At 35.1% G+C, this 16,592-nt stretch overlaps 3 protein-coding genes across 27 annotated transcripts in view; 1 reads left to right on the top strand and 2 right to left on the bottom strand.

Moving 5' to 3' along the window:
* nbeaa (neurobeachin a) overlaps positions 1–7,322 on the bottom strand; it is a 320,618-nt gene extending 313,296 nt beyond the window's left edge. For 10 of the 17 annotated variants that reach the window (XM_087269435.1, XM_087269437.1, XM_087269446.1 and 7 more), the window contains exons 1-2: positions 7,195–7,322; positions 6,926–7,065 (exon numbers count right to left, since the gene is read on the bottom strand). The gene's annotated coding sequence lies outside the window, so the exon portion shown is untranslated. Of the gene's footprint in view, positions 1–6,925; positions 7,102–7,194 lie in introns of those variants that run through there. The other 7 variants (XM_087269436.1, XM_087269438.1, XM_087269439.1 and 4 more) reach the window with 1 other exon arrangement.
* Positions 1–16,592, top strand: part of LOC147842141 (uncharacterized) — a 1,078,568-nt gene that overhangs the window by 423,482 nt on the left and 638,494 nt on the right. The window lies entirely within an intron of this gene.
* stard13a (StAR related lipid transfer domain containing 13a) overlaps positions 9,464–16,592 on the bottom strand; it is a 250,288-nt gene continuing 243,159 nt past the window's right edge. For all 9 annotated transcript variants that reach the window (XM_087271062.1, XM_087271061.1, XM_087271065.1 and 6 more), the window contains 2 exons: positions 14,116–14,292; positions 9,464–11,711 (listed from right to left, as the gene is read on the bottom strand). In XM_087271062.1, the coding sequence (XP_087127188.1) occupies positions 11,594–11,711; positions 14,116–14,292 (295 nt within the window). In that variant the 3' untranslated portion in view covers positions 9,464–11,593. The remainder of the gene's footprint in view (positions 11,712–14,115; positions 14,293–16,592) is intronic.

The raw sequence follows: 16,592 nt of genomic DNA, 5'->3' as shown, positions 1-16,592 counted from the left end.
TTATCGAAGAGAGAAAAGTGTGTTCACACATACGCACACGAGCAGAGAGAGAGAGAGAGAGAGTGTGTGTGTGTATTGTCTATTGAAGATTAGCCATCAGATGGAGAAAAAGGAGAGAGGACAGTGAGTCATAGGGCAGCAGATGAGATGAATTCTGAATTCAGTCAAATCAACACATCAGAACCATGTTCAGCAGACATAACTGCAGACCACATTAGGCCGTGGTTGGGTTTATTTGGCTGGAATAGCCCTGCCTACAGGTGAATCTCATTGGTCTACAGTGCTGCATCTTAAAGGGCTTCAATTTTGCTGCTTTTACAAGATAATTCAGGTAAAAAGCACAGAGACAGACACGAATGAAGCAGAGATCCAGTTTATGTGTGAATAACACCACTGTAAGGCTAAACCAGGAAGTTTCACAATGATTATTTAATGTATTTGTTGTGGAGTTTATTCAAGTCTTTCTGCAACGCTGAGTCACACACAAGTGCCAAAGTTGATGGTTTGTTTCTTCATGTTTTTTGGGCTATTGGAGTTTCCATAAGAGTGCTCTCTGGCCTTTGGAAAGGACTTATTGCTGATCACATTGTGCTTTTCTGAAGATGTGCATGGCAATATTAAATTTGCTCAGTAGTGCTTACAATTTCATTTAGATGCTGAAAAAATACATTTTGGGGTCAGAGGAAATTGTAGTTGTTTTTGTAAACTGTGCCTTTAAATGAAAATGAGCTGGTTCTCCTCGCCCACTATTCCAACATGCATGTCTGCTTCTCATGGGTCACTTTAAATAAAAAGTGACACACAAATGAAGCAAAGATCCAGTTTGTAGAGGTATTTGACATGCCCTCTGGCCTTCGGAAAAAAAAAAGATCACATTGTGCTTGCCTTGACAAGATGTGCATGGCAATCATGACTTTGCTCAGTGGGGTTTACAATTTCACTTAGATTAATCACACAGCCCTATATAACAACTGCTGAAAAAGTCAGTTTTGGGGTCAGAGGAAATTGTAGCTGTTTTTGTAGCATGTGCCTTTAAATGCAAATGGGAATGAAGGAAGCATAGATACAGTTTATAAGTCAAAAATACCATTGTAAAACTGAACCAAGAACTTTACCAATGATTATTTGATGTATTTGGTGTGATGTTTTTTTTAAGCCTTTCTGCAAAGATAAGTCACACCTAAATGCCCTAAAAAGTTTGCAGTACACACACGTTTCACTTTGCACTGTTTTGCACATTTACCTATGGTAAATGAGACAGGATACAAGCTAATATACACTGCTATATGGAGATCCGTTATGCTACTGTATAAATAAACATGATTTAATGTCCACAAATTGAGCCTCCTGTTGTGTGATGGAAGCGTAATCGTTTTTAGGTGTGCTGACACTATGTGGCTGTGGTGATTCCAATGGTTATGAATTACATAGTGATTTTACTGTCATTTCTTTTTTACAAAATGCACCGTTTTAAACTTGTAAAACTCATTCTTGATGTGCAGCTGATCACAGAGGTGGAACAGAGCTTTTGATCCAAGTTTCTTTGCAAATCCTGTGTCGTGGACATGATTTTACACATTTATAAAAAAGTAATTTACATTTATATAGCACTTTTGTGGACATTCAAAGCTCTTGACATAATTCAATGGGGGGGGGGGGAAATCGCCTCATCCACAACCAGTGTGCAGCATCCGCCTGGATGATGACACAGCAGCCATTGTGCGCCAGACCTCACACCACACACCAGCTGATTGGTGGAGAGGAGACAGAGTCATTCATTCATTTTCTTTTCGGCTTAGTCCCTTTATTAATCCGGGTTCACCACAACGGAATGAACCGCCAACTTATCCAGCACATGTTTTACGCAGTGGATGCCCTTCCAGCTGCAAACCATCTGTGGGAAACCTCCATACACACTCATGCACTACGGACAATGTAACTTACCCAATTCATCTGTACCGCATGTTTTTGGACTGTGGGGAAAACCCACGCAAACACAGAGAACATGCAAACTCCACACAGAAAAGCCAACTGACCCTGCCAAGGCTCAAACCAGCGACCTTTTTGCTGTGAGGCGACAGCACTACCTACTGCACCCCTGCGTCGCCCACAGGAGACAAAGTAATGAATCCAATTATGATATGGGAAGGGTTAGGATGCCATGATGGACAGAGGCCAGTGGGCAAATTTGGCCACGATGCCAACTCTTTTCGAAGGATATCATGGAATTTTTAATGACCACAGAGAGTCAGGACCTTGGTTCAACGTCTCATTCAAAAGATGGCACTCACTGACAGTCATCATCAATATACTGGGGCGTTAGGACCCACACAGACCACAAGTTGAGCACCCCCTGTTGGTCTCACTAACACCACTTCAGCTAGCAACCTAACTCTCCCATCCAGGTACATCCCTGCTTAGCTTCAGGGGACGACCACGTGAGAGTTGCAGAAAGCTAGCTGCCAGCCTTAATACGAAGACATGTTAATATGTGCCTATCAATCAAATCAGTGGACAGGGAAAACTGCACTGCAATATCACGTTATTGTGGGAATCAAAATCAGTGGGATTTGGATCCTATTTTAATAGCAGGAAATTAAAAAAAGTGACTTGCTGTGTTATATAACTACAGGATGACTGTGGACACACTATACCAGGGGTGGCCAACCCTGTTCCTGGAGAGCCACCTTCCTCCAGATTTCAGTTGCTACCCATATCAAACACACCTGAACCAATTAATTAGGACCTGAACACCACGTGATAATTACAGGCAGGTGTGTTTGATATGGGTAGCAACTGAAATCTGCAGGAAGGTGGCTCTCCAGGAACAGGGTTGGCCACCCCTGCACTATACCTACATACAGTTCAGTCCAAACAGCTTCCAAAAGCTGATGGACCCAATTGTGTCTTCGTTTTTTATGACTTTTTTTAACAGTGCACCATTGCCACAGAAGAGCATGACCGAGCCAGATATACCAGGGCATTTTCATACACTTATTTGATTCAAATCAACGTCTCTAATATTATAATTCACACCATAAGTGGATGGTTTTTGTTCGCATAAAAGCTTTGATAGTGACTTGCTTGAAATCTTATTGGTTATGAAAAGCAAAACAGATTAAATCATCTTTTTATTAAAGTGAGCACCAGTAAAATAAAGCATATTCTATGAGACTTACAAAACAACAAACCACTGCAAACAAGAAAAACAATATAACAAGAGAAGTTGTGGGGTTCAGACTGGAAAAGGAAACAATGCACCACCATGATAAAGAATAAAAAAAGATTCAGTGGGTTTTATCCGACTGCTGAAGAAAAAAAATGGACACTGAGCTTCCCTTGAATCCTGTCATCCAGATCGCTCAAGTATTGTGTGGGAAATGGAAGAAGAAACAAAAGAAAAGAAGAAAAGGCGATAGAGGAGAGTGCTAGAAGGGCCAGCAGATAGTGAGGAAGTCAGTGACATGAACAAAATGGTAGCCAAGGCAACTGTATTTCTCTCTTTTTCGTCTGTCTGTCTCTGTGGGACTATACGCAACTCGTGTAGTGTTTTTTTTTCTTCTTCTATGTATGCATCTTTGATTCTCTGCATGTACACAGACATTATGGTCATATCCAGACACTCTAAAAGGCTGAAAATAAACATGAGCTTTCAGAAGAAGGGAAAGGTGGAGAGTAATTAGCTGAAGGTTGCAGCTCCGCATTGCTAATTGCTGGCCTGAATTGTTCCCACGAGAATCAATCTGTCTGATTCAAGCTAAAGGTGTGCTTTATGAAATGTTTCAAGCAGGTTTGGTTTTTGCTGAAAGACCAGACCAGACCTCATCCTCTCCCGAGCCCAAAAACACACATAGTCTCTTTTTCTTTCTCAGACACAAACATCAATGATTCATGTATGTGATCTTTTATTTATTAATGACCTTATTGCTGCGCTTGGGTTTGTCAGAGCTATAGAAAGTGATTTTTCTTTAGCTCTTATGTTTTGAGGCCAATCACCTTTGGAATTCAGTCTGGCAGGCTTTGTTGGTCTGCACTGAATCTGGAATGGAGTGAAAGATTTAGTCAGATGTCAACCGAGAAAACAAGTCTGGACGACATGAAGGTGTTATAAAATGATGATACGGTCAACATTCAGTCTGCTTGTCTGTGTTTTTTTTTTTTTTTTTTCGTCCACTGCACCCGCTGTGTCATGCCTGCAGAGCAGTGGTCGATTAATGTGGGTTTTTCAATGACTGATGCTAATGCAAGCCTCTGGAGAGCCGGCTGGAGGATGGATGATTTATGTGTGATATTTTACAAATTAATGATGACAAGTGAGATGTGTGTGAAAATTACAATCTAGTTAAATTAAACATTTTTAATAAGAACTTGTGGCAAGATGTACATTTTATATTGAAAGAGGTGTCTAATGCTAAGACTTTGTGCGTAATTGATTAAAAATATAGTCATTTTAGGAAATGGTACTGACATTTAAAGCAACTCTTTTTCAATTTTATTATTTATATATATATATATATATATATATATATATATATATATATATATATATATATATAAAGAAATGTATTCATGTGATTTAAACCTGATTTATTAGCATCATTACTCCAGCTTTGACATGATTGTAAGAGTTATGCAGAATTCATTTGTGATAATAATTTAGTTAAAAAGGTTCAAACATAGTGAAAATTGATATTTAAATATAATAAGAATTCATAGTGATTGTATTATCTATAATTCATAATTTAATAATTGATACAATTGAAAAACTTTTACTTTGGTATTTTGGCTTCCGACAGTAATACATCATGAGGTCATTAGTTCATATGTTTGAGGCAGATTGCAGTTATTGATGTTGGAAGCAACACAGTTTTTTGACCAAGCTGATTGAGTCTATTGTAACTGTGCGTTCACACCGAAAGCGGCGAGAGCGTCCAAGGTTGCTCTGGCCGCCCAGGCGACAATGCTGTCTGCCTTCAGCTCCGGCGGGAGTGTCAAAACTCGCTACATTGATTTTGTATTAAAAGGAGCTGTTGCGGCATATCATTCCTGCATAAAACTTGTTTCTAGCGTGAAAATGTTGCGCACTTCTTATCAAATTCATTTAACAATGGAAGGTCAAGTTTATCTAATATGTGTCCATATGTCTGAAATATCCTGAAGCAGCTATACTGATTTGTACAGTCACGTCGAGTGAGATTCCCGCTTTTTAAAGATAAATATATATAACATTAATGCACATCAGTAATTCACCAGTAACTTATTTAATGCATGTTCCTGTAAGAAAACACTGTAAATAATTGAAAATCCGGCGACCGCAATCAACAAACCCTTGGGAACAACTGTGGCTGGAACCAAAGTTCACAGGTCTGTGTTCTCTGAACTCCTATCAAGCGGTGGACTTCTATTCTCATTGCCTGCCGCCGAACCGCGCCATAGCTCATTACCATAAAGTTGACTTGATTTTAACTCTCCTCGGCGCCCACACCGGTCAAGACGTGCCGCGCTGCTCCTCGCTGCTTATCGCCGCCGGCTCTCATTGAAAATTAATTTCAATGACTTCCGGCTACTTTGACGCTCTAACCGCTTTCGATGTGAACGTACGGTAACTTTGTGTTTTTGTTTGCATTTCTTCAGTAAACTCTTTTTAAAGAAGATTCTGTCTTTTCAAATACTGGTTTTTGGAAGAGAAGCAGCAAAATGTGGTACATAAGGATGTGCACGAAAGGTGTGCCTCTACAATGATCCTTTCGAAAAAAGAACTAAACTACGCACAACTACGCATGTTTTTTCAACAGGCTCATTCTGAAAACGTAGCCCTTCATACATTAGATCACAAATTATGTGGCTAGAGCTTTGTATGGCTGCATTTCAACTTTAAAACTAACGCTACGGGGCAGTTTGATGCCGTTCCTTTTCTCTGATGAGAGAAGAACGGATGTTTATTGTATGATGACCGAAATGGCCTTCAACACCCAGGCACAGGAGGTCAACATGACGTCAGGTTGACATTGTACCCCAACGTCATGGGGCGTTGCCTTTTGTTTGGAAATTAAAATCGGGTTGATGTCACAACCCAACATCAGGCCGACGTCAGTGTCCAACATAAAATCAACCAAAGATCAACCTATAATGCTGTTACAGCTTAACGTACCACTATGATGTCTATTAAATGTTGGACTTTGGTCGCCAAACCTGATGAATAAATGCAAGTATTTGATGTCAATATGGCATTGGTTTAATATGTTGGCTCGACGTTAGATTTTGGTCACTTTCCAACTCAACCGAAAATCCACCAAATATCAACATCATTTGACGTCATTAATGGTCGTCAAAATAACGTCATCCTTAGACGCTGTCTAGACATTGAATTTTCGTCACCTGACATCACAACCTAAATATAACCTAATATAAATGTCATATGACGTTGTGGGCCTGCTGGGCAATAACTAAATGCACTACAGAATGTTACGTTTACACACATCCACAAAATGTAAATGCACCAGCTTTTTAGTGTAATGCTCGCTACTGTAGAGTACTTTTAAAAGAGCTACTTATATATTTACAGCAGATACTTTTACTCTACTTCCACTACATTTTTTGGCAAGTAATGGTTGAGTATGATTTATCAGTACTCTGGTTATGTGTTCAAATCATGAAGGAAATTCATGTTTTTGAACCACTTTAGTGTGAGTGAACTGTGAGTAATTCTTTTGAGGATAATGCTCCTTTAAAACAACACAACGTAGCCTACTTATGTTAAGTTAGCATCTAAAAACGTTCATTCATGTAGTAGATAAGTACACATATCTTCAAAAAAAGGACAAAACCTTTTTATAATATAATAAACCGCAACATCTGAGAACAAGCCTTCAGAATGAATCAAAAGGGACGGCTTGTAGTTGATAATATGCTTATGAAATCTGACCTTCTTTGGGATAAAGACATGCCACTGCTTTCTTGCTCCCTAATGATGATGTATGGGCCGCAGCGAGTGTCCTCTGTGTATAAAGACGCCTTATTCAAATAGTGTGGATCAATAGTTCTCTGGAGACTCTTTCTCAGGTTCTGCAGACACAGGAGAAAACAAAACCACTGCTTATTACTAGCCATGCCGTTCAGAAGCAAATAAATAGTTCCGTGACCTCTAAATTAGTAATTAGTAATTAGTAGTTTGTTTGTTAATAGTAAACGCACCTGCACTCCTTCACACGACGCCACACACCCAGTGCTGTTGCTATACACTGCCATCTGCTGGTCAGAAGCGGACACTTTCTCTTCTTCACAATGTTAGCCTGTGTGAATCTTCTTTTTTGTGGTTTCTAGCTGTTCGTTTTTGGGTAAAAAAAAATGTGTTTGTTTCTGAATTTGGTTTGATTCCAGTTTTGTGTACAAATAATGTATAGCAATTAAATCATGTTTACCTGTAGCGACGTCGTTTTACAAGATGCACATGCCAAAAAATGTCTTTCGTAATCGACGACACATTTGTAAGTTTAATTAAAGACGATAGAATACTTTAAAGAGACTTTAGCTTAATTATTTCTTGCAATCATTTGCGAATAGCCTAAATGTTCAACTGCTCTTTATTATATTATTATTATTAATATTACTTTTAATGAAATTATTATAGTTGTAAGTATTGATTTATTTATTTGGCATATAGATTGTTTGATATTGTGATTAAATGACGGTTAGTGACCCAAAACCGGTTAACATGATTTAACTAGGCCTATATAAACAGTGTATGTATGGTTTATTGAAACTGTTGAGATTTGTTGAGAAAGGTTGAGATTTTGTAATTCCAAAGCCTCCAGCCATGGGGCCTAAGTCCTGAAATGCACTCTTTCTACTTTTATTTACAGTTTTTCCTCAGTGGCTTTGGTGCATTTCTTACAACACTATTTACATTTGCACAACAGTTTATGCATTTCTCAAAACAATTAGTCATCTGTGCACTTTATAGTAGCAGTTTCTCATTACTTCCAACACATTGCAAATGCTTTCGGACATGCATCAATAGCTTTCTTACAACTCTCTGCTATTTATAACATTATCATTTGCTTGTGCCATGTCAGTCAAAATTAACTAAACTTGTAAATGCTGAATAGTCATTCTATACAAAACTAATAGAGCTCATTTCATTACTTGAGTCATTACATACAAAAATGTTAAACTAGTTGTCAAAATCTGTCTAGCAAATTTCATAAAAAATTTTTATCTTTATTTTCCTGAAAATATCTTAAAAATTAAACAATTACATGAATGATTTACAGACCTATGAATGTTGTAGGTTTAGTTCCAATATGTTCTGCAATATTGTTTACAGTTGTGCACAGCTCTACCCAAAAAGAGAGTTTATGTTTGTTGTAAATAAGGGTGTGTTTATTCTTTTGCATAATGCTGGGAATAAATTAGGATTGCAAAGAGCAAATGCAGTAAAAATGTAAAACATACATATTCAGTGTCTTGTACTCGGATACCTCACTAAACGCAGTGATGTCTAACTTTACTGTAGTTTTCAACTGGCTGTGCAAATAGTATACAGTGCTGTTTTGAGCATTTTCAGGACGTGTCACTAAAATCAGACTTTTTTGGATTGAAAAAATGTCCAGAGTAAACTGTCATAATGAAATCATGACTAAGCCATTTGACTATCTTGTTCATGAACAATGGTGTCAGGACTTTTCATTTTGATGACACTGACACTTTGATTGACATCAATACTTGCTTTTTAGGAATGAGCTGTCCATTTTGAAAATGTAACGCGCTTTTGCAGGTTATCAGCTAGGTTTTGCAGTTTGTACTAATTATTTTGAGAAATGCATTAACTGTTGTGCAGAAATGCACTAGTGTTGTGAGAAAAACTGAGAAAAACTAGTTTTTTATGTCACTCAATCTTCTTTTCTACGTTTAATAATTACACTAATAATATGTTTTATTGTATATTATATAATATTTATTGACGTAAAAGTGTATTTGTTTGACTCTCACTATACAAAATATGATAGAAAATGATGTTATATAGGAGTTTATTTATCTTCCAGATATTTATTGAGGCCCCCAGATGTCCTGGGGCCCCAAGCGGCCGCTTACCTTGCCTATTGGTTAAATCTGCACCTGCTTCTTCTCCATGTGATCACGAATGGATCCAGTGGTCGACCGTGGCATAATAAAAGCTCTGCTGATTTCATGTTACATCGCTCAATGGCTTTCAGCTTTACTTCATCCTTCAATGATAATAACTCTAGAATACCTTAGCTCATCCATGAATACAATCTCTGCAGGAGTCACAGGACGTAACGAAGACCACCACTGCTGTTGAAAATTACAGACTGTGCCTTTCACTGTGCTGCAAAAACCAAAATATCCCTCATGAGCGAATCCTTGAAGAAAATTGAGGAATACATTCTGTGAATAAAAATGTCACATTCAAAGCCAAACATACACAACAGTTGACAACAGGTATCTGACCGAGGTTTTATTTTCCACATTTCCAAAAGATTGGAACTTCATTCACCCTGTTTACTGTTGAAAAACAGACACAGCATCGCTTTCCCCCTGCCTCTGAGCTTAAGTCAAAACTCAAACACACTGTTCCCATCAAAACAGCACTGAACAAGCCAGACCATCAAACTGGCCTGTGATGATATTTCAAGCAAAATATTGATATGATGAGGAGAAAAACATAGCATAAAAGCAGATTAACCTGCCAGTAAGCCTGATTTATGTACAAAATATACAACCTGGAATTTATCTACTCATTTACACACAAACACACAAATGTACAGCTTTGTGAATACAATAGACATGCTTCTCAGAAGCAGTGAAATGAATTCATGTCCTAGACATTGTAGAGTGACACAGCAACAAATAACAATGGCAATAATAATATTAATAATAATACATATCTGCAACAATCATTGGCATTATATAATTTACACTTTTGATTTTCAATCTAATAATTTTGCATTGTTGGAAGAGAACAGTAACCGGTGCATTTATAATAATGATAATACATTATTGCTTTCCTGGGATGAAGAAATCAAGAGAACAATGATAAACATTAAAAATACTATGGGCTTTTCAGTAACTACTTCACATCAATACAACACCAGGGTACAACCTTAATTTAAAACAGCCACTGTAACACTAGTGTCGTTCAAATGAGGATAAAACACCTAAATACAGAGATTTAAATAATGTTTAGACACAGTAACGTACCTACATTTGTTTGCAGAATGCAGTACTTTAGCTTGAAGTGCTCGGTAAAAGTAAACCAGACCTGCTGTGTTTGGATTAGTGTGAGGTTGCTCGTCATTCACATCTGTTTGCTGTAAGCGAAGCTAGTTAAAACTGCGCTAAACATTGACAACAGGAAGTAGCGTTACGGCTTTTTTTTAACAGGCATGGCTTTATCGGAGTCTGTCTCTTTCACTTTCTCTGTCCATCTTTTAGTTACAGCGGGGAAAATAAGTATTGAACACATCACCATTTTTCTCATATTTCTAAAGGTGCTGTTTACCTGAAATTTACCAATTGTTTTTTGGTAACAACCAAAAATTATTAAATAATAAACCTAATTAGTATACAAATTAAGTTGTGTGTAATAAAATGAAATGACACAGGGAAAGAGTATTGAACGCATGTAGAAAGGAAGGTGTAGAAAGGCAGTAAACACCCAGACAGCAGCTGAAATCTCTCAGTAGTTCTTCAGCAACGCTCTGCCTTTCGTCATTGTAAATTAATATTAGCTGCAACATCTGCATTATAAGGGTAATGAAGATGAAAACAGACTGGACATTTCAGCAAGACAATGATCCAAAACACAGCCAAGGAAACTCTCAAATGCTTTCAGAGAAAGAAAATCAAGCTGTAGAATGGCCCAGCCAATCACCTGATCTGAATCCAGTAGAGATTACAAAATAAAGGTCAGATTTGATAGACGAGACCCACAGAACCGTCAAGATTTTCACACTCTGTTAAAGTCTGTGTAAAACTCACACCTGAACACAAATCATGTGACTTTATTTTCCATATGAGAGGCCATCACCAAAAAAGCCTTTTATATAGAGTATTAAATACATTTCAGTAGTTCAGCACTTTCTCCTTGTGTCATTTCATTGTTATTAAACATTAAACATAACAAATTTTTCAGATTTGTCATATTTTTATGTTTGTATTGTTAGGGTTTTTACCAAAATCTGGTTTAATTCCATGTCAACAGCTCCTTTTAATATATTATTCCCAGGAAAAGAAACATGACGTGTTCAGTACTTATCTTTCCCCCTGTACGTCTCATCACATGCCCCAAAAAACAAGCAACAAATGCCATCTCAAAAGTGGCAGTTTTGAACAGCTGCATACATTTATAGGAAATAAACCGACTCAATCAAATGCCCTATAAGGGGTAAAACACTCTGAAATGATCCACAGTTCATGAAACTAATATGACATGGCAGTTTGTTGTTGTCTAGGGGCTAAAAACGCACAAAAAAAAAAAAAAAAACGTTCATTTTATCTGTTTTTTTACTCCAAAGTTCATTTTTTGGTGACCACCTGCCCTGATGTTGAACTACATCCCAGTTCCCGCAGCTCAGATTTTGGTCTCGGGGCCCTCAGGATCCAGAGTCTGAAAAGAGTTACGGATGCGGATGGCTTCGCTTGCACAGACGTGGCCGAAAGTTTTGTTGTACCACTCTGGAGACTTTCCTCTGAAACCACAAGCAAATGCACTCATCGATACAGAATTCAGGTCATTTTTTCATTTTATTATTTTTTTTGATAATAAAGAGTTGTCTTCATTAAAATAATGAAATTGAAAAATAATTATCTAAAAATCAGTGTTATTGTAGGAAATCAAAAGCAAGAAACAAAAAAAAAAAGTAAAACAAAAATAATAATAATAATAATAATAATAACACAAATAAAACTAAAAGAAAATATTTCTCCTTTTTAACCCCTAAAACTAAAATATAAATAAATAAAAATGACAAAAAGCAAACAATTCATAAAATGTAAAAAAAAAATAATAATAAAATCTTTAAGTAAAAACTTTATAAGGCTGCAAAATCATACTAATTAAAACTTTAATATTGTGATAATAAATTGAACAATTTAAGTGCAACAAATAACAAAAAACATTCATGTTTAATGGTACTTATATGTTGATAAAAAAATATTGTATTTTTTATTAAAAAAATGAATGAAAATAGAATAATATTAATAATATGTTTATATTATTTAATAGATATTTTATTTAAATGCTTTGAAAGTATTTTTAATATTTCTACATAGGCATCATATATATCAGATATATCCTAATAAACTATAACTCATGTGTGAGTCAGCACCGTCTTCGTCAAGTAAATAGACTCATCAATCGTTTATTGGTATTTAAATATTGATATAAATATGAATATTGTATTGATTATTAAACAATATATTTATATTATATATATATATATATATATATATATATATATATATATATATTTTTTTTTTTTTTTTTATTAATTAATTAATTAATTTATTTATACAGTTGAAGTCAGAATTATTTGCCCCCCTTTTAATTTTTTTCTTTTTTAAATATTCCCCAAATTATGTTTAACAGAGCAAAGAAATTTTCACAGAATGTCTGATAGTATTTTTTCTTCCAGTTGTTTTATTTTGGCTGAAATAAAAGCAGTTTTGCATTTTTTAAACCCATTTTAAGGTCAAAATTATTTAAGGTATATTTTTATTCGATAGTCTACAGAACAAACCATCGTTATACAATAACTTGCCTAAATACACTATCCTGTCTAGTTAACCTAATTAACCTAGTTAAGCCTTTAAATGTCACTTTAAGCTGTATAGAAGTGTTTTGAAAAATATCTAGTCAAATATTATATACTGTCATCATGGCAAAGATAAAATAAATCAGTTATTAGAAATGAGCTATTAAAACTATTATGTTTAGAAATGTGTTGAAAAATCTTCTCTTTGTTAAACAGTAATTGGAGTATAAATAAACAAAATAAATTGCTTGTTTAAACTACTTATTTTGAATGAGCTGATGAAATTTCATTTGGACAACTTAATTGTATGTTCAATTCACAGAAATTTGTTAAAAGTGTTAAGTTAACTTTTGAAATTGTGTTAGGACAACATGAATGAATCGTGTAGAACCCTGCATTTTTTACAGTGTGTGTGTGTGTGTGTGTTTGTGTGTGCGTGCGTGTTTGTGTGTGTATACACTACTGGTCAAAAGTTTGGTGTCAGTTTTTTTTTTTTTTAAGAAAATTGTGTTCATCAAGGCGACCGTTATTAAACGTAAAAAAAAAAAAAGTTAAATTGTTAAATATTTATTTACGTTTTAAAATCACGTTTTAAAAAGCAATATTAACATTATTGCTTTTATTACAATTACCACTAATAATAATAATAATAATAATAATAATAATATTATTATTAATAATAATAATAATAATAATAATAATAATAATTAATATAAGAGTGATTTCTGAAGGATCATGTGATTGAAGAGAAGCTAAAAATTAATCTTTAAAATCACTGAAATAAATTATTAAATTAAGTATAAATTACATTTGAACAGTTATTTTTTAGTGCAAAAACATTTCACAATTTTACAATTTGTACTGTATTTGTGATGAAATAAATGGAGCCTTGGTGAGCAGGAGAAGCTGATTTTAAAACATTTAACAATTACTCTCACCCCAAACTATATATATATGCTAATTAAATGTATAAGGTTTAAATAAAAGTATTTTACTTAAATTCTTTAAACGTGTTTTTTCATGTTCTATATAGGCATCTCAAGTATATATATATATATATATATATATATATATATATATATATATATATATATATATATATATATATATATATATATATATATATTTATTTATGTATGCATATATATATATATATATATGCATACATAAATATATATATATATATATATATATATATATATATATATATATATATATATATATATATATATATATATATATATAGTTTTATTTTATTTATTTATTTTTTCCAAAAGATATATTCTAATCAACTAATACTCAAGTGTGTGTCTAGTAGTGTTTGTCTTTAATAACATACTTGAGGTCAGCTCTGCAGATGTGAGTGAGTCTGGATTTTCCCGATCCGCAGGGCTCCAGCAGATACTGAGACTCCATCAGCACTGCTCTCACTCCAGCCAGATGAGGGCTTTCCTCATGCTCGATGGACACCGACACCAGCACACACACACCTTTCGCCAGATCCGTCCTCCACGTCCTAAACAGAGGACAACAACACCAACCAATCAATCAATCATATGAGGCACTCAGAGAAATCACCACACGACATCCCCTATTCCTGCCAACAGAACACTGCAATCTGACTGTGAACTGTAGTCTTACTGAGGCATTGTGGGAATGACCCAGATGACCTCATTTACTAGTTTAAAGTCTGTGCGAAATCAAAATTTACAACATTTATTTTTCTAGCCCACATTGTTATTCTTAAAGTGAACAATTAATCAGTGTAAATTAATCCAAGGAAAAAAAGGTTTTGGTCATCTACAATTAAAATCTGACCGTTTGCTTCCACATTTGAAGCGGTCATCCTTCTGCTGACATCAACCTGAGGGCTTCCATAGCAACTGCATATTAATACCCTTAGTTTACTATGAGGAAACAATGCACAAAATAAAAGCACCTGTTTAATATTTAGTTTCTATTGAAAGTAAACATCAACAAACTGAAATCGATTTCCAGTTCATGTGGACTTTCAAATATTTTATGTTAAAGATTCCCAGAAGATATTGATATTTCCTTTGAAATGCACAGCTCTGTGCGAAAAAGTGAAAAGTTGATTTGACTTTTTCTTTCATTTCTTTAATAGTTTCTTTAATAATACAAGATAAATAATAAAAAATTATATTCAAATTAATAACAATTTATAAAAAGATAAAAAATTAAACAATTTAGATTTAAATGAATGACAAAATGTGTTGATGGATGGGTGGATGAATGGATGGATAGATGGATGAATGGTTTGTTGGTTTGTTTGGATAGATTGATGGATCAACAAAAACAGATGCTTTTAAGATTTTAGGATCAAAGTCCGTGAAAATGATCATATTTGGGAGTCTGTTACCTGCAAATATCTGAAAACTCATGTAATATACTGTAATAAAATATTGGTAAATGCTGTTTTTGTTCATGCCATTCATATGGGAAAGAAATTCAAAGCATTTTTTTAAAATATGTGTCAAAATAGGATTTGTCACCAAATATTCTATTTGCTGAAACAAAGAGACACTTGTGGGCAAATTAAGACTCAACAGCACCCCAGAGTGGATGAAAACAGAAGGGTTATTACTACTATTTAAATGTCAGGCTCATAGCTTGTAACACAAGAGAAATGCATTTGCAAATGATCTTTGATTTTTCATTTGCAATGTGGCAGTCACTGCGCATCCGTGAAAGCGGAAATGCAAATGATATAATGCGGGATTTACAAGTGCATTTTGATCATATCACAATTTATGCACCCACATACTTACAATGCAACTTGCAATAGATTTTGAGAATTGTCTTGTTACATTCCTGTGTTGTGTGAATGTTATTATTTTTTTCTTTCGCTAGTTTCTCTCTCTCTTCTCTCGCTTCCATCCATATAGTGGCTCAGATTGGCTACCGCTGTCCAGCAGTTTGCCATGTCCCCTCTGACCACACGGTCTCCAATCCAGCCGCTGCCACCGTGGAATTAAAGTGGTGACAGGACGCTACTGGCGAGGCCCGGGACACTTGAATTTCTGTGTTGTGCTGTGTGTGTGAGAGATGTTGTAATCCGCTTTCAGTGTGTTACAGACTGGTACTGTATATATCCGCTGTTATTTGTCTATTCTCCATTTGTCTACCATCAGTGTTACGCGCATCTGAGGTTGGAGAGTGGGACAGGTAAGAATGTCGCGCGACATACATTATGCACACATAGGCTTTAAATATCACTTTTGGTAAGAGGCGTGCTCCACCTGCTGTACTTTTGTTTTTTTCTCTTATATTAGAGTAGGTTAGGTAGTGCGTAATAGAAGTTAAGCTTTTCTTTTCAATAACTGATATAGTTTTCTTTTGGATAGTTAGGGTAGAGGTTGGGCCAATAGATTGATTTGTTTTATTTATTTCTATTGTTTGGACGCAGCCCGCATCTCATCTCTCCAACTCTCCCATCTATCTGGTCAAACATTTTGTGTCCCATTTGTTGTCTGTAATTTTCAATATATTCTTGTAAATATTTATTGTTCTTGTCATATACATATTTTTGCACTTATTATTATCACTACCTTTGTAAATAAACTAACTTTATTGCATTTAGTTAGTCTTGGTATTTTGTCCCTCACTTGTTGATATTGTGTGTTTGCTTATGTGTTTAAGTAGTGTTACTCTCCTTCTCCTTGACTGACCATCTTTAAAATTGTAACATGTTTGAAAAACATTCAGTCAGTAGGTGCTGTTTCAAAGGCCTCTAAACGATGAATAAGGCCCCGTTTACACTAGTGCGTTTTAGTTTAAAAACTGCGTTTTAGAATG

Source organism: Danio rerio, chromosome 10 (genome assembly GCF_052040795.2).
Source record: "Danio rerio strain M-AB ecotype USA chromosome 10, GRCz13ab, whole genome shotgun sequence".
Lineage (NCBI taxonomy): Eukaryota > Metazoa > Chordata > Actinopteri > Cypriniformes > Danionidae > Danio > Danio rerio.
Note: the sequence above shows the minus strand (reverse complement) of the source record. Positions and strands in the feature narration are given on the sequence as shown.